Source organism: Pimephales promelas, chromosome 3, assembly GCF_988280905.1.
Source record: "Pimephales promelas chromosome 3, fPimPro1.hap1.1, whole genome shotgun sequence".
Classification (NCBI taxonomy): Eukaryota; Metazoa; Chordata; class Actinopteri; order Cypriniformes; family Leuciscidae; genus Pimephales; species Pimephales promelas.
Genome location: NC_142771.1, coordinates 10,776,932 through 10,795,039, shown reverse-complemented (window position 1 = coordinate 10,795,039; position 18,108 = coordinate 10,776,932). Strand labels below are relative to the sequence as shown.

General features: G+C 42.8%; 2 protein-coding genes across 3 annotated transcripts in view; one reads left to right on the top strand and one right to left on the bottom strand.

Annotated features, from left to right (window-relative positions):
- Nucleotides 1–18,108, top strand: part of LOC120481558 (proteasomal ubiquitin receptor ADRM1) — a 79,588-nt gene that overhangs the window by 4,266 nt on the left and 57,214 nt on the right. The gene's annotated exons all lie outside the window — the stretch shown is intronic.
- rai1 (retinoic acid induced 1) overlaps nt 1–18,108 on the bottom strand; it is a 59,990-nt gene that overhangs the window by 5,917 nt on the left and 35,965 nt on the right. Inside the window, exons 2-4 of the mRNA XM_039675255.2 lie at nt 3,147–8,892; nt 2,616–2,709; nt 1,115–1,164 (exon numbers count right to left, since the gene is read on the bottom strand). Of these exons, the coding sequence (XP_039531189.2) occupies nt 1,115–1,164; nt 2,616–2,709; nt 3,147–8,876 (5,874 nt within the window). The 5' untranslated portion in view covers nt 8,877–8,892. The remainder of the gene's footprint in view (nt 1–1,114; nt 1,165–2,615; nt 2,710–3,146; nt 8,893–18,108) is intronic.

Here is an 18,108-nt window from a genome sequence, read left to right as displayed (position 1 = left end):
TAGTGACATGCCACTTCCTCAATCCTTAATACAAATCTATAGGGAAAACCCGTATCACCAAAGATGGCGGTTGTATGCAAATGTCCCGCCCCTCCCGCTGGACAGCCAATCGTCTGCTTTTAACGGTCAAGCTGGGAAACACTTAAATACGTTACTGTTTGAAAAGACGGCAGATTTGATATGCAGTGTATGTGTGCGTTGTGTAAATATCAGACATCCCAAGTCTCCCAGAAGTTCCGGGTGTCTCCCGCAGATTGATAGCGGCTCGCTGATGCTCGCAAATTAGTTTAAATATCCCGGAATCTAGAGCGAGCACATACTGTGTTTCAAACTGTGCAGCGCACGCGACAGAGAGCGAGAGAACCCTTGCGCATGCGCAGTAAAAGTATAACCTGTGGGAAAACAGCGCTTTAAACCTTATTTTGGGGCAAAGTCATCAAACTTTTTCAGCTATTTTTATCATATTTTACTGCCGTTTCTATGCAGGTTTTATGTCCCGGTGACCAGTGAAAGTGCAGTTCTGACTCTCTGCCCATTCATTTAGATAGAGCCTGGTCTTGTTAAGTCCGAAATAGCTGCCCGGAGGTGTTGCCAAGATGGCGGCCGAGTGGCATGACTTGCCTGAAAGGACTTTGACCAGGCTCAAGTGGAAACACAACTGGAACTGTTCCTTAACGTTTTAAGAACCGTTTTAGGATTAGGAGTGCGCAACATCAGTTTCAGATATGTTTTTGGGATGGCTCTCTGCTTCATGCAAGAGCCAAGACCTTGAGTGAAATAGGATCCAGTAATAATCATCAGGCAACACTTCTAAATATCTCCTTTTTTCTTCTCTTCAATATCTGTGGCTCCTAAAGGGGAACTAGGAAACCGAGAGAGCCTAGAATGTCTAATTAACATCCCTTCACTAATTTCTGCTGTCAGTAGTGAGCGGCACAGTCAATAGCAGCCAGATAAGGGTAAGATATGCTCAGGGCTCATCTGTTGCCCTCAGAGATGGTGCTGATGAGGAACTGTGCTCTGCTGTCTAGTTTCACTCCTTGGTGTTTTAATGGGGGTGTCTTTTAGATCACAGATGTCCGTTGCTGTGTGCAAATCCAATTCACCAGCTTACCTTGTGATCCGGACATCTAACAGAGAAGGTCTCTTCTTGAAACGTGCAGCCTGGAAAGAAGAATCAAAGGCATAAATTAGAGAATCCCATTGAAAACGCAATACAAGATCAGCTTGCACTTTTGTTTCTGACTAGACCCATCTCCAGTGGTGTAACCACAACTTTCTATGATGGCAATTTCTTATGGGAAAGAGCAATGCATGATGAAGGCCATCTAGTTCCAGCCTCGGATGACACACCATTGTCTAAACTAATGCATATTGCCTAGAGCAGAGGATATCTGCCACTTCCAGTTGAAGGCTTGAAAGTAATAAATAGTCACAAAAATTGTAGTAAGTAAAGTAGATATCATGTTTGCCTGAAGCAAAAGAAGTTAATTAGGTGAAGTACTTAATAAAAAAGTATTCTGTCAGCACCATTGTCAGGTTTACCTACAACTAAAAAAAAGTATAACTGGTTGTTTTTACTTGTTGGTCAGAAACTCCCTGTCATGCCTTAAGTTGATATTATGGAAGTATGCATTCGATTCAGTGTTCCATATAGTTGGGGAAAAGCCCAACTAGTGGAATGTGCACAAGTTTAAAGTAAGTAGCCTAGCTCATCATAATTATAACCTCCACTGAATCAAGCCGTGCATCGCATCTCGTTTTTCCGCTGAGGTAAATTTAAGGCTTATTCCCAGCGTGAATTATTTCAAAAATGATTCAACGTAAACTATATAACCTGATGAAGCTTGGTGATTTTTTTTATATAGTTCACATGGGTGATTACCATATGAATAGTCTGCTGCGTATTATAATCAGCTCAGACGGTAATAACTGTACCTCTCATTGGTCTCATACGGATTACATAATCAGAACATTATGTAGTAGTTTCAAACTTTCTATTGACAGTCTGATGTCTGAGGTTCATTCGCTGAGTTTCAGTTCAGCAGAAAGAGGAAATTGTTTTCTTTATTTTCTAATGATTTACTCTTTTCTATATGACCAAAAATGACAGAGTATTTGATGTCCCCCCCCCCGCTGTTATCAGGAAACAATGCAAGGGATCATGCCGGCTTCTCCGCCTACCCAAGAAGTGTGTTGTTGTGCTCTAAACAAGATGTAGGCTATTGGCAACAAATATATGCAACAGCCAAACAGTATGAAGAAACGTTAACGTAACTAATTTGCAGAGCAGAATATCAGATGAACTCTTATTCTGTGTGATAGGAAAGGTAGTATACAAAAGACAGAATGAGTTGAGAAGGGGCATTTAAGGGCCACCCACACATGCAAAATAAATATTAAAGTATAATCTAATTTTTTACCCATGAACAAAAATATGAAAATCTAGCTTAAATTTTATAATCGATAAGTAGAAAATCAAATGACCAGACAGTACACGGAGCGACCTGTTTTGTTATACAGAGCTTCATGTGGAGTGGAGGGTGGAGTCATTGGATGGACAGTAAATATTGTAGACAAACAAACAGCAAATTACAATATGTCAGAACTCTTACCCATCTCTTTGGCGCAGACATAATGGTACCTCTGAGTACAGCTCTTCCAGCTGCAGCAGATGGAAGCTCCTTCCCCTTGGCACCTGGAGCATTTCTGTGATGAGACAGAAGGCCTGAGGGTCTTTTCTCTAAATTATCGACTCTTTCCTTCACAGCCCCCTGAGCCACCACAAGTTGCAGATAACATAGTACATCTAATATAATGCTATGCCCACTAGAGTCGAAGTATATTATTAGGATCATTATTATTATTTATTTATTTTTTATTTTTTCAATGTTCTATTACTCTGTTTAGAATGGAACCGTAATATATTGCTTACTGTTTAATGAGTACTAATTTATAAAAAAAAAAATTGTATACTGTTTCATACAGTAGTGTGCATAGTTATTTGTAACATAATTATGTGTAAAAAAACAAACCAAAAAAAGTATTGTGTTGGTGTCTAGATGTAGACGTGCTCTTGTCTCTCTCTTTTTTAACAGTACAGGAAGTTATTAATGTAGGGTGCTTAATATAAATGAAACACTTACTGTATTTGCAGATTTCTGAACAGCCTCCTTCAGCCCAAAGAGTTTGCCTGCTACCAGGATTATGCCTGTGGTCCAGACAGCACAAGCTTCATGAGCCCAGTGCTCTTTCGCCTCAGCTTCCATCTGCAATCTCTGCAGAGCCGATCCACTGCCCTCCTCGCCAGCAGGGGGAGAAGCTCCACCAAGTCTGCTCTGCAACAAGAGCAGTCTTTTGAATCTCATCCGCAAGGTTGGGCGGGTTCTTAACGGTTCCCTAATTGCCCTTTTCCCCCTCCTGGGATGCCAGCTGTGTCCTTCATTTGCACTATCTTGATAGGCGTCCTTCGCACATGCACTCTGTGAGTTGGTCTGGTCTGCGATGCATCTGACCTCTGTCTCATTTGCACAGTTGCTGTTTTGCCTGAAATCATTCCTGTGTGTTGAAGACAGCATTTTTCGTGGTATGCAGTCCTCGGGATAATAGGGGCCGCACAAGTCCCCGAGCTCTCTGTAATTTGCTGGCTTTCCACATAGGCAGCACGTTAGACACCTTTCAATTAGACTTTTGTTAACCAAGGGCCCCTGGAGCATCACTGAGGAGTTTGATACTGCCTTGGTAACAGTGACTAGATTTTTCATTTTAGCTGCACTCTTTTTTCTTGCCTGGCTGAGCATCTGCTCTTCCTCAGGCCTGTTAATGATGGTACAAAGAGATGCTAGCTCCAAAGGCCTGTCAATGTGTACATATGGTCTGAAAGAACATTTGCCATCTCCTAGTGCTAGATGCAAGTCTGATGATGTCCCCTTCACTGTTGGGGGGAGATCATTGCTGCATTTTGTCTTGATTTTTGGTCTCCGCACTACAACTTTGAGGACATTAAGAACCTTTTTTTTCGGGCCAGACTTTTTTTTCTCCTTTACTTTGTCATCTTCTGTTTGACTTGAGAGTTCCTCCTGTTTCTTTTTGAGTGATGGCCGTCTGCCTCGTTTGGGTTTTATTTGTGGTAAGCTAAATTCTGTTGGTGGCTCCTCATACTGTGTCTGTTCACCTGTTTCTGGTAAAGAGAGGGAGGGTGGAGGTGGGGGTAAAATAATAGTCTGGTTAGGCTCTTGTTTTTCAACAATGGGGGTGCTTTCTTGTGGCTCAGTGCCTTTTCTTCTCTTCTTTCGTTGCTTCAGATGCATCTCGTGGTTGTTTTTAATGGCTCTCTGTTTGGCTAGTCTTGGTGTATTGATAACTAAGCTCCCGGCCTCCAGGGCTACGTCTGGTACATCGCTGCTCTCTATGGTGGCCCACGTTCTCCTCTTTTTCCTTGGAGTATGAATTCTTGTGGTTTGGGGCTCTTGTGTACTTGAACTTGTTATTTCGGCCTCCATGTGAGTTACCTCAGGAGCGTTCATTGTCTCCTTCAGCTCTGGTGCCTGTGGCACTGATTTTGATGTTGATTCATCTGGTACAATATCTGGTTGAATATTTAAAGGTTGCTTTTTGGACCCTGGGGATGTGATTTTCTGTACCATTGCCTCATATTTAAGTCCCCTGCCTTTCCGAGGAGGCAAATATTTGGTTTTAGTGGGACACTGAGGAGGTAAAGAAGCCATATCACTTATGTCATCAGTGGGAGGGTTATCAACGGTTACGGTGGTGCTTACAGATTCTGCTTGCAAATGCTGTCCTCTCTTTCGCTTTCCCTTTGCAATACAGACTCTTGTGACTGTGTCTAATGGGGGCTGCTGTGTCTTTACTTGAATCTCGTGCACGACTTTCTTTCTCTTTTTGGGATCTGATAATGGTAAACTGTATTTTCTTTTGATGGAAACGATCTCCTCATTTGGTTCTTGAAGTGACTCTGTAGATACATCCTTCTGCTTAGGTAATTCAAGATTTGAAGATTCGGTCTTACATGACTGATCCACAGTAACATTCTGTATTTGTGAGTGCAAGAGCATTTCTGAAGTTGTCTCGTTTGATTTATCACTCTCCTTATCTTCAGTCAACTTTTCTTTTGTTTGTTTTCGTGATCTCAGCACCATGGACTTTTGGTCTCTTGCTAAAGACTTTACACAACAGCTTTCTAGAGTGGACTCCAAAGTGGAACCCAAAGTTTCATCCTTAGTGTTGTCCACCACACTAACAAGTGTGTCCGTAGTTAATGCGGTGCTCACATCTTGCAAAATAAGTTCATGTGTTTCCTTGGTATGGTCTTTTGTATCTTTTGTATGGTCAATCTGAATATTTTCATTTCGTTTAATTGATTTTATCTTGGAGGTGATGCCTCTTGGTCTACCTGGACCTTTAGTTACTGACCCCTCAATTGGCTTTGACTCTGATGTGGTTTGACTTGGCTTTGGAACAAGTATTTCTCCTGCTAAAGCCCCAGTCTTTGAGACTTGTTTAGAACCAGATTTTGGACCAGGTTTAGGACCTGGCTTTACTCCAGGTTTTGGGCCAGGCTTTGCATTTTTTGTGGATCCTGTGCATTTTAAACTTAGTTTGGGGCCAGTTTTTACACTAGGCATAACCTCAGGTTTAGGACTTGGTTTTGGACCAGGTTTTGAAATTGATTTTGGACTAGGCTTTGGACCAGCTTTTATATTTGATTTTGGACCAGACTTTGGACCTGGTTTTGGACCTGGCTTCACACCTAGCTTTGAACCTGGTTTTGGACCAGGCTTTGGACCTGGTTTCCTTCTCTCTTGAGGGCAGACCTTTGGGCTACTTTGCGAACCGTATGACCGAGTGCACATCCGCGATGGTAAACTCTCTGTCACAAGTTTCTGTGTTTGGCTACTTATATTCTGGTGGGCAGTTTCCATTTGATCAGGAATAAGAGCGCTTTTGCTGGAGGGCATGCTGGGATTTTGGGCAGAAGGCGGAGCACTGTCTCCTTCTACGCTTAGCTGCCTTCTGATTCCTACACTTGAATGCATTGGTCTCCTTCTGCCCCGTGCATGTTTCTTACCGAACATTCTGGTATGTTCAGATGGGGCCAAAGGCTCTGGCTTGGCTGAGGGAGTCACTGCACTGGGACAGCTTATCCCTGGTTCCATATCCTCATCCCCTTTCTTGGGAGAGGGTGGGGTGTCAGCCCAAGATGGTGCAGAGTGTAGTATTGACTTGCCTGGCAACTGAGGAGAGTCAGGCTCCAGTACCTTTGCATCACTACGATCGATGTGATGGTCCCTAGCCTGAGCCAAAGGTGTTGTTTTCTCACTGAGAGTTGAGAAGCCACTTTTGGCAGTGTGAGGCTGAGGTGCAATGTCACATATGGCTGACCTCCTTTCACTGCCTCTGTGTGGTGCATCCTGGTTAAAGCTTTCTGCAGGTTCTGTGTTGACTTGTGGCATGTTTCCCATCTCCTCAGATGTACATGCTCTATTATTAATGACCTCCTCTGTGGTTGTCAGATTCTCCTTTTCATCTCTCACCTCAGTGGAATTATGGGAAAAGACAGACGACTGCTCCTCAAGGGTGTCCACTGGTCCCTCGGTGCATGTGAGGCTATCTGCTGAATTCTCACTCTTTGAATTTTCTTCTTTATCTGGCAAATAAAGATTAGTGCCTGAATTGTTGGGCGATGTTTTCACAAGCATTTCAACAGTGGCCTGTGGCTCTGATTTGAAATGTTCTGACTTTATTTCTTTTCCTTTATTACATTTGTGATTAAGCTCAGAAAAACAGTCCATCTCTTCTGAGTTTCCTTTATCTAAACTGTATTTGTTTTGCAGACCGTGGTAGATATTTGTTTCATATGAATAACCTTCCTCTAATACTGCTTTATTAATTTTATGAAATATAGAAGGACTTTTCTCATCCTCCAACCACTTCTCTTGCTTTTCAGTGACCTCTCCTTTGCACTCATTGTCTGCAGACATCGTTCTTTGTCCAATTTCCTCTTCATCAACCATCCTCTCAGTCCATGCTGACTCCTCAAAGTTTTCCTTTAGAGTACTCTCTGAACGCTTTATGTCTGGTGGTGAATTACTCTCTTGTTTCATGGGACTTGGAGCTGTTACACTGATGGGTGACCTCTCATCTCTAATGCAACGGAGAGAGCTGTTGGGCTCCTCTCCAGTCAATACTCTCTGTACTCTGGGGTCACAGTTGAGATTATCTTCAGAGGCTACACTCTGGAGACTTCGAACTGAGTCACCTGACCTAACGGATACATCATCAGCTGAGTTTAAGGAACAAGTGGACACTGTGTCAAGGCTGAGACGTGGGTGTGTCTGGGTGTGTGCTTGACCTTTGTCCTGACCAAAATAGTAATAGCTCCTGTCCATCTGGTCCTCAGTGCTGCTAGAGTATCCTCCCTCCTGTAGTTCTGATGTCATGGACCTGGGAATGCTATATGCATCAGGTGGAGGGGGACCATGTTGGTTATCAGGACAAGATGACTCTTCCATACCCTTTAACTGACCTCTGTAGTCTTCTCCCTTTTTTGGAGGATTTCGCTTGCTGGTCTTTTTGTTAGCCATAAGGGCCTCTGACAGCAGCAGCTGCTGAACATTGTTAGAGATGTTTTCAACCTGAGATGTCAGGGCATTGAGGCTCCACAAACTGGGGTTGGACAGGAGCTTTTCCGAGAATCGTTCTTTCATGGAGCCAGAATAGCTCTGGGACTGGTGGTTCACACTGGGTGATGAATGGGTATTAGGAGGCATCAACATATTTTGGTCTTGCAAACTTGAGGACGAGGAAGCTCCAGGATTAATGGGAGGTTGGCCATATTGGAATGAGTCGGGATTTGGCATTAGGGGGGATGGTGTAGAGTTATATGACGGAGATCTTCCCACAGACCTTGCAGGTGAATGACTGGAACTTGGACTGCAGGTCTGGTAGTATTGTTCTGGTGATCTTACAGAAATGTCTGTAATGCAGTAGTTTTGCTGGGGCTGATTGTAGTGCTGGAATTTCTGAAGGTTCTCCTGTGTACCAGACATTCCCTGCAGGGAGCCTTGTTCAAATCCAGACCTTGATGGAGTTTGTTGATAACCATAATTATTCTGAGGCCTGTATCCACTCTGCTTTAAACTGCTGTGATTGCCGAGTTGTCTTCCATACTGTGCATTAGTCGGTATACCATAGCCTTTGTAGCCATGTGGCATTGTATTACATTTCTCCATGTAAGATGATGAAGATGAAGGGGGCTGCGAGTGCTGAGGGAAATGGAGGTGGCCCTGTGGATACATTAAAGGAGATGGTGCTGGATTGGGTGGGAGGCCCTGTTGATGGGAACTGGTATAGGTTGTGGCAGAGGACTGGGAAGGGAGATGGCACTGACTTTGAGAGATAGCTAGCATGTTCTGCTCTAGGTACTGGGATGACCCACTGACCCCAGACTCCAGCCGTCCCACCATGTCCTGTTCAAATTGGGTCATCTGAGCTGACTCATCCCATTTTTGCTGCAAGTGACCTTCACTAATATACTGAGCTGTGTATCCAGGGCCCATGTGATTGCTGTAGCCAGCCTGCATGTGCTGGCTTGGAGTTTTGGCTCCTCTAAATGTTTTTTTAGTCTGAGTAGCACTGCTGCTGGTGTAGACGGGATAGGTCTGCTGTCCATAACAGTCCTTAGAACCTGCTCCCGCTGATGACAACCCTGCCGCAGCTAGAGAGTGTGGCTCATAGCCCTGTCTGGACTGGCTGTGGTGATGTCTATAACTCTCAAGGCGCGATAATTCTTGGGGTTCCTGCTGGTAGCAGTGCTGGTTGCCATGGAAACCACTCCGCTCTCTGAAGGACTGCATGACTCCGGCTTGGGGGCTGTTTGGAAAGAGAGAGAAAAGATATAAAGAGAGAGGCTGTGCTTAGTGGCTTCATTTTCTTATCAGTGATCATTCCCTCATTCAATCAATTAGAATTTATTGCTGTATTTGTCCTAAAACAAATCAAATTATAATGTACACATTATTCATGACGTCAAATCATATCTCTCAACGAGCACTATAAAATTGGACTCTCCCTTACTGCAGCTGCAATCAATCATTATTGTATTATATTGAATCTAGGAATCTGAGCCTATCTATTCCACATTTTGGTGGTTTCATCTTCTGTGTTAATATGTGCAGCTACATTAGTATTAATTTTCTCAAATACACATGATGGTTTTAAAACATGTATTCACAAGGAACATGCATACAAACAAACCAAGCATTTTATCATTGGCTCATGAAGTGTTTCATCAAAATAAATGATATTCAATATTGTGCATGTGCAATAAGAGGACGCTCTCTATTTTCGTATATCTTGCTCAGTAATTTGATACAGTAGGTAATGTGATATTCAGGTCATATTCTCTTCTCAGCAATGACTTCAGAGTTGCAAGTGTGTGTTTTGTAGGCATAGATGGAGGCTGTTCTATTTCTCCACTCCAGTGCTGTAGGCCTGTCGAGGGATGGCCGCCCAGTCCCATCAGACACACACATTATTCATCTCACTAGCGCACTGTCTGAAGCCATCAGGCCCAAGAGCAACGTGCTCTCCTCTTAGCACCCTCCCAAGAGGTCCCACCAACCACTACTGCTTCAGTTTTGCTTGTTTGCTGCTCTGCTTGTTTACACAGTGACCCAAATAAGACCACTTGGGATCTATGTTTTAAGCCTTTAAAAATGCATACATGTGGTGAAATGTTCAAGCTGGAGCAAGTGACATGATGGATCTTGCTTTCCCTTTCGCATATTATTGCGAAACTGCCCAGGTGCGTTAATATGTTTAAGTTATCCCACATTGAATCTGTTGACTTTTTTTGTAGTATCATTGGCATTCAGATTCTGCTTGTATCATTGGCATTCAGATTCTGCTTGAACATTTTGCATGACAGATCCACTGTGTGCAGCTGATTAAAGACTTGTGTGTGGCTATGTTGCTGACACAGCCAGAGATCTGTTAAGAGCGTGGTCTAAAAGGTACAGTACGCTTTCTAGGTCTGCTGAGAGGGCAGAATTTGTCTCCTGGGGTACCAAATAATGACAAAGACAACCGTACTGTAGAACTTACCATACCAGCACGGACTGGCCCATATCCAGAATGAGTCAAAATCTATGGCAATGTATCTCAAACTTACTTCCACAGTGCTACAAAGTAGGTGCAAAACTTTAAAAAGATACATAACTAAAACTTATATTCCTGTTACTTGTATTTGTACGTGTTATTTGCCGTCATTCTCCTCCATGTTGTATTTTTGAAGCTTGTTGAAGCAGAAAAAGAGACTGTTGAGGGGTATGTTTAAGCCAGCTGTGAGCTCAATGAGCTTCTACGTACTTTGAGGCAGAATTCCCCAAGAGACTTTTACATCTAAAATCACTACAAAATCATTCATTAACAGTAGTGACTGCATGTATAAATAGAGTACTCTCTCTTCTATCTGCATGTGTGTTTACCTCAATTGCAGTCTATAAACTTTCTTTCTCTAGAGGCCCGTCTTTCACTTTTACTTTCAGATTGAGCGTTGGACAGTCATCTGATTCAATTATTCATTTACTATGGATTGTATAGGGAGTGTGGAAAGGTCTCTGGGAAATATCTCAAATACTCAAATGTCTGGGTGAGACATTTTATGCTAAAATGAGCCATTCAATACAAGGCAACTTTTTCCAAACTACATGTTAACTACAGTCACTTATTGTGCTGAAGGCTGTAGTTTGGAGCACAATCAAGAGCTATATTATTACCAATTCCTTGTTTTAGAAAAAGGTGAAGAAATACTCTCACACTGATGGGTTTGAAAAATAATAAACCAATAAACAAGCTTTCTGGCATTTTCTGAATCCTTCATAAAACAGCTTAGTTATAAGATTGAGGGGCACAAGGCACAAAAAAGACAATCTGCACATAAGGAGCTTTTAACCAAAGCAAACATTGAGTCAGGAAAGGAGATGCCAAGGAAGAAGGAAATGAAGAGGGAGTGAAGGTCAGGATAGGGGGTCGATTCAATTTCAGCGCAGTCCGTTAAGGACAAGAACTGATCTTGAGGACCAAAATCTGTTTCCTGCAAGACCCGCTCACAGATATGCAAGTTAGATGCTTTGTTTTGTTAAATTGTAATTCACAACCTGAATCCAAACTGCATCACATGCAAATATAATGTTCTAGAGATAATTTAGGGTTATACATTTCTTATACAAGAGTGTTGGTTTTTCAATATTGCTTTGAATGGTTCACACTGGAATGAAAGTTGATAATCAGATCGGAGGCTTTCAACTGGACTGTCTATCTTGGCCAGGCGTGAAGTCTCTCTTTTAGATATGATTTTGATTGACATCACTGCAGTTTTTTACTGACCTTTGAAAGAACAGAACCATACCGAGAAACAGTAGTATCCGGAAAATAAACGGTTAAAGGCATTATCCGCATTAATGGGCACCTGGAATGTCCAGAACATTATGTTTTTCTTCACCGCATTTCAAAAGTTGTTGGTTTGCTCACCAATTTACCTCCAAAACACAGATTAAATAAGCATATCTATTACATTAAGCATTTTATTACATTAATTACAAATGTATTTTCAAATTTAGTTAATATGTCCCATGTATAATTTTTGATAAAATTCCTTCGCTGTAAGCATTTTCATGTACATCATATGGCACACTTTGCTATTTTTGTTTGTTTTGAAAACCATGACAGCATCATAACATTAACACATGATAAAAATAGCTAATTTTAAAGGCATCGAAGGTCTGAATCCCTTTAAAATGGTGATTAATGGCCTAAAAAAGATAAAACTCTATATACACACACTAATTAATGACTAAAAACATCTATGTATGAATCATCTCTTCTTTTTTTACACAAATTCTTTAATTAATGTGAAATGTAAGATTATTAGTTACCATTCGTGTAGTTTTTATACATTTTATTTTTATTTTTCCATATGTTTATTATAACATAAACTCACAAATCATTTTTAAAGCTTGTTCACACCGGGACGAAATTCGCACGCGATATTCGCCGATGTTTAACGCTTCGTGACTAAACAAAGGGCGCCAATGTGCATGTGCAAACCGACACGTAAAACGGTACACGTAAACACGTCATTTTTTTAAAAAAATCGCCTCGGATCGTTTTTTTAGTTTGGCGCTCTGCGTCAAAAACTATCCGACCAATGAGATTGCCACTTTTGCTCACGTGTTTGGAGCTTCTGAAGTTACAGTAAAACACAACTTGGGGGCGCTCAAACACAAAACGGTCTTGCCGAGCACACATATGCAACGGCAAAGAAGATATACGCCAAGTAGCGTCGCCGCCTACACAGCCAGGAAGAAATAAGACGAGGAAGATGCAAGGCAAGATGAGTGTATGCATTTGTGTCATTAGACAATGAAAAAAGATATGACCGCTTATAAATCTTTTTTAGGATTACGTAAAATCATCGCAGATGTGGCATTGTCCCACATAATTCAAATGCCTTTTTACTGACAGCCTCATGATTCGAAAACCATGAGTCATAGTCTCCACAATGTGATGATGCGTCTGGCTGCAGAAGCAGGCGATGCTTTTGAATGACTTGCGCGGAAGATACAAACACCCCAATTAGCTTCGAATTGCACTCAACACTTTTTTTCTCCAGAATACTTTTTGCTGCTTCTTCTATTACGAGGCTGCAGAGAGTGCCCTTTAAATGCTAAAACCTGCCACCGTTGGCATGACGACGCTAAGAGGAGTGAAAAAGCAAACCTGCCCTCCCTGCAGTGAGGTGCCTGGTGCCCATTTCATCTGTGCCAGCGGTGCCCAAGGCATCACACCTCAGGGGTCTGAAATGAGAGCTGTTCAGAGACGGTGCTGGGTTAGGCATAGTGAGAGCCCTCTCCCTTTGATCGATTTTTTTTTATTTTTTTTGTCTATGCATTAGAGTGTGTGATACTAAGCGAAAGATGTGTGGTGTGTGCGCGCAGGTAAATCAAGTCTAAAGCTCCTCTCTGAGAGTCCTGATGCCCAAATAAAACCTAAATAAGATTGAAGTGCATGTTTGCACCAGCACGATAGGCTTTAAGCTGCTTTGTGGCAGACTAAAGGAACATAAATGCAGACTGCTGATGGCGCACAACATCTCTCTATTCTCAGATGCAGAAAACGACAGATACAGCTACTGCCGGTATGTACGCATATAACCAGGCACATAGTATCTAGAGAATTTCAACTCTACATATAAAAAAAAGACCTGCTTTAAATAGGGGTGCGGGGCTGATTGATATTCTTCAGCAGGTCTGCGTGTGCATGAGAGGGCATTAGCAGAGCAGAGGGGTGAGATGCAGCAGATGCAGGGTTTTGCGGCAGGTGAGACTCTAGTCTCCCAGTGCCTCGCTCCAGTGAAGCAGCGCTCAGCTTTGATCTCAGCCTCTCTCTGCTGTAGCGCTCCGCTGTGGCCACTCTCTCGACACCCCAGCCCGCACTCACGCTCGCTGCATTTCGCATTTTCCGTCCCGAAGATCGCTTACATTGATCTTTCAGACGGAATGAGAAGTCTCAAATGCTGGCGTGCCGAGGGATTATTTTCTTTGAGACAGACTTCATCAATAATGCTGGTACAAAGGCACAATGACATTACTGGCCTGAAATGCTATATGCCTTGCTGCGCTCAATAAGGGCACAGTCATTTATTTCTCCCTGTGAGGCACGCCACTTTGCGCTTGTTCCTGTTCTGTGCCTCTTCAGCTCTGCTAATTTATGATGCGAAGCGGTCGGAGTGTCACTCACGCTACCGATATCTCTATCACACATCTTTTCTTTCTGTTTCATATCTCTGCACCACACACCTGCTCAGTCCAATGTTTGGCTCCACTTTAACTACAGATTAACCTTTCTACCCTGAAGCGGAGGACACTCTGGCTGTGACCTTGAGACGATGCTGTGTGGTGTCATGGTTCAAAACCAAGTAAGCTGCCTACCTAGACACATATTGGGGCTCAGTGTCTCTATGATTCCCAAAAATGCTGTCTCGAAGGTTGCTATTTAGTTCAGCTCAGTACGTGCACATCTTGATGCCAAAATATTTGGCATGAGGCCATGATGCCCAAACACATTGTTTGCATAGACAACTACCTTTGCTGACCAGATAAGCAAATTGTATGGTGAAAAATGCCATTTAGGTATAGAGCTTTCTCTGGAACTATATGATTTTTACCAAGTACATCTTTGTTGATCCTGGAACAACATTCCAATCAACCAATCACATTTTACTGTTTGTCAAGGTTAGGCTTGCAACCAGGGTTAGGTGCTTCTATGTCAGTGTTATTCACCAATCATTTCCCTTTGGCTTTAGGGATATGTTACGGGTAGGGTTATGTTTAGGGGTTGGGATGAGGTTAGGACTAAATTTTCAGACAGGAATGTTGTTCCTGAATTAAGGGATATGCCTTAGTTGGCAAAATCACAGTGACCATGCCTGTGATGTCGCAAAATGCAGAATTTACAATTGGTCATGTTTCAGACCATGTTTCTCCACACACCTCAACCTTTTGCATTTTCCTTGGTGCAGCTTTGGAAGGACATATCATGGTACTCTGTATGAGCACAATATCAGAACTTCTCTGAAGCTAGGCCACAAGATTTTGCCAAATTTAACTATTTTGCGTAGCATATCTTCGTTTCGGCTCACACCCCTTGGAGAGAGAACCATCAGAAAGAGCGCCGCTCTGCTCCAGCAATGACAGCTGACATGGACTATCACTTGGCTCTGGTTCTAAGGTTGGTGTAAATGCAGGACGAGGGATGGAACTGGCTGCAATTCAAGGTTGCCACGTCAAGGATGTGAAATAAAGGACTTTATAATACAATTAAAGAAGAAATGGGTGAAAACAAATGGAGGTATATGTGATCAAGTTCGGGGGGTAGCAGAGGTGTGCATGTCTTTTTTTATTTTGCGACTGAACCTCCGGCGATTCTTGGAAGGTGCCCTTGATGTTACCGGTCTATTCATTCTCCATGTATGTCATCCCCAACTCTTTGCCTTATCAACCACCATCCTGTTACCTGAGGAATGAGCAGGGGAATTTTCTAGCTCTGAACGTCCAGATGGGCTGACACTAAAAGCCTCTCATTCAGCAATCCACTGACAGTATGGATGAAATCAGAGCAGGGTGAAGGGATAGACTGCAGGCAAAGTGGGAATGAGATAGAAGGGAGGAAGGGATGGATGGTTGAATATGGAATGGAAATTGTTATTGCCAGGCAGTTTTGTCATTGATTTCTCTACCCCCGCTTTTCTTTTTGGCATCCTAGTCTAGTGGAATCAAATTGACTCTAGGACGAGGCTCACAATGTCTTATGGAATCCTGTTTGGGATCTATTGTTTGGCTTCTTTTAGACCCTAATGCTGACCGCCTCCACACGCCTCTGTGTTTACTTCCTACTGAACGCAAATGCACACATCCACACAACAACATGCTCTTTGACAGAGAGCACAAGCCGTTCTATCCTGCCGAGCCTGGGGTGGGTGGTGGAGGAGAGGATTTGCTCTTTGAAAAGTGTCCACAGATTCGATTGCTCTGTCAGAAACGCTTTCTCTGATGCTCCGAGAGTCCATGGCTTTGCGAATGAGGTCTAAGACAAAGGGACGTGCTAGCTTTGGCATATTTATTTCACACTCTTTTTAATTCTCTTGTTTTCCTTTTCTCTTGCCGTCTCTGTCTGTCCAAACCTTCTGCGCCGCTGTTTGCTAGGGGTGTGTGGTGGGGGAGTGTGGACAGGGACGGGTGAGTGAAAATGTGCTGGTGGATCTCAGCCAAGCCAGCAGAGGGCTGGGGGAGACGGGATTCTTTGTTCTTTGTTGATGAAAAGCGGCATTGGATCTCATCTACCTCAGCCTGACATCAGGGCACTTCACAAGCAGCCAGTTCACCGTGATTATATTAAACCCAGGCCCAAATTACTCCAGTCGCCCTAATTAAACTTTAATTCCCAATACCACACAAATTACCTGCAACGTAATTGAGCGAAGCGCCATGGTTTAAAGAGGGCTGTGTTTTTCGACTGCAAGATAAAGGGCCTGAGTGCAGGGATAGACTGAAGGTCATGTCCTCCTGCTGGGAAAATGTCTCTTTCTCTCTCTCTCTTTTATTTTTTGAGTGGATAGAGGACAGTGGTGTCCGTGCTGCTTGGAAAATGGAGCAGTCAGCTGTGGCTCCTGTCTGACTCGATGTGCCCAGCACCTGGGTGAAGTCTACACAATAGCACTCCAGTTCTCTGTCTCTCATCATGCCTGTCTCATTCTGCCGCCCTCTATACCCTTTTAACGCAGTCCTTGTGCAAGTATTCTCTCTCTTTTACCAACAGATCTCATAAACATCTTCATCTACATCTTCCTTGTGCATAAATGTGCATGCGTGGTGATCTGTATTAAGAAATATAATTTATGTCATTGATTTGACATTAGGACAGCAGGGGCCGGTTGCACCAGCAATGCGCAAGTAACAACTTAGCCAGCCTAGTTTTGACGTACATGGACACTTAGTTGAAACTTACACTCTACTAAATATTTTTGCTTTGCACCATTAAACTTAGTTGAAGCGCAACTCTACTTATAAACTAAATATTTATGGAAGCCTCCAATCAGGAGTAACGGGTGGAATAAAATAGCAGACAGACTTCAATTCTTTAGAAATACTGTATATGATAATGCTGACATTTACACTTGCAGAACATTGTGTGAAAAGACTACTTTGTTAGCAGCTCCTCAACATGAATCCGTCCTAAACAGCGCGCCGCTGTGTGCATCTGTCCCATCTGGCCGTGTTGGGCATGCCAAATACACTCACCTAAAGGATTATTAGGAACACCATACTAATTCTGTGTTCAACCCCCTTTTGCCTTCAGAACTGCCTTAATTCTACGTGGCATTGATTCAACAAGGTGCTGAAAGCATTCTTAAGAAATGTTGTCCCATATTGATAGGATAGCATCTTGCCGTTTGTTTGAGATTTGTGGGATACACAACCAGGGCACAAAGCTTCTGTTCCACCGCATCCCAAAGATGCTCTATTGGGTTGAGATCTGGTGATTGTGGGGGCCATTTTAGTACTGTGAACTCATTGTTATGTTCAAGAAACAAATTTGAAATGATTCAAGCTTTCTGACATGGTGCATTATCCTGCTAGTAGTAGCCATCAGAGGATGGGTACATGGTGGCCATAAAGGGATGGACATGGTCAGAAACAATGCTCAGGTAGGCCGGGGCATTTTAAACGATGCCCAATTGGCACTAAGGGGCCTAAAGTGTGCCAATAAAACATCCCCCACACCATTACACCACCACCACCAGCCTGCACAGTGGTAACAAGGCATGATGGATCCATGTTCTCATTCTGTTTACGCCAAATTCTGACTCTACCATCTGAATATCTCAACAGAAATCGAGACTCATCAGACCAGGGAACATTTTTCCAGTCTTCAACAGTCCAATTTTGGAGAGCTCTTGCAAATTATAGCCTCTTTTCCCCTTTTGTAGTGGAGATCAGTTGTTGTTCTGCTGTTGTAGCCTATCCGCCCGTATGGATTTTACATTCCATCAAGAATGAACTTATGAGCGGCTGGTGTAACCCTACCCTGTTGTGTAAAACCTCCTTCAAGTATTTCAAGACCCATTCAAAGAGTGAGCCTTTCTTGTTTTTTCACCCTTACATCATAACTAAAAAAGCGTTTTCTTAAATTTGAGCTTTAAAAAGAAGAACAGATTAATGTAACATTAAACCAGACACATCAGGCGTTTGTGAGCTTAACTTGCTTTGTTGTTTGAGATATTTTACAAAGAACTGCAACAGTGCCCCTTGTGGCAATGCTGATAATGCAACAGCTACTTGCATTTTAGAAATTGTGCTCTGACGCATTCTGCAATTCAATAAAGTGTGAAATCGAATTTGCTTATTTGTGTGAAGTTTGTTTCAGGCCTTAGTCTAGCTGCTTTGGAGATTTCACTGTAATTTTTGTCAACTCTACCAAACAATAGCGGCTGTGAGGGTTTGTGGCTGAGATAAAGTGTGTTTGAAT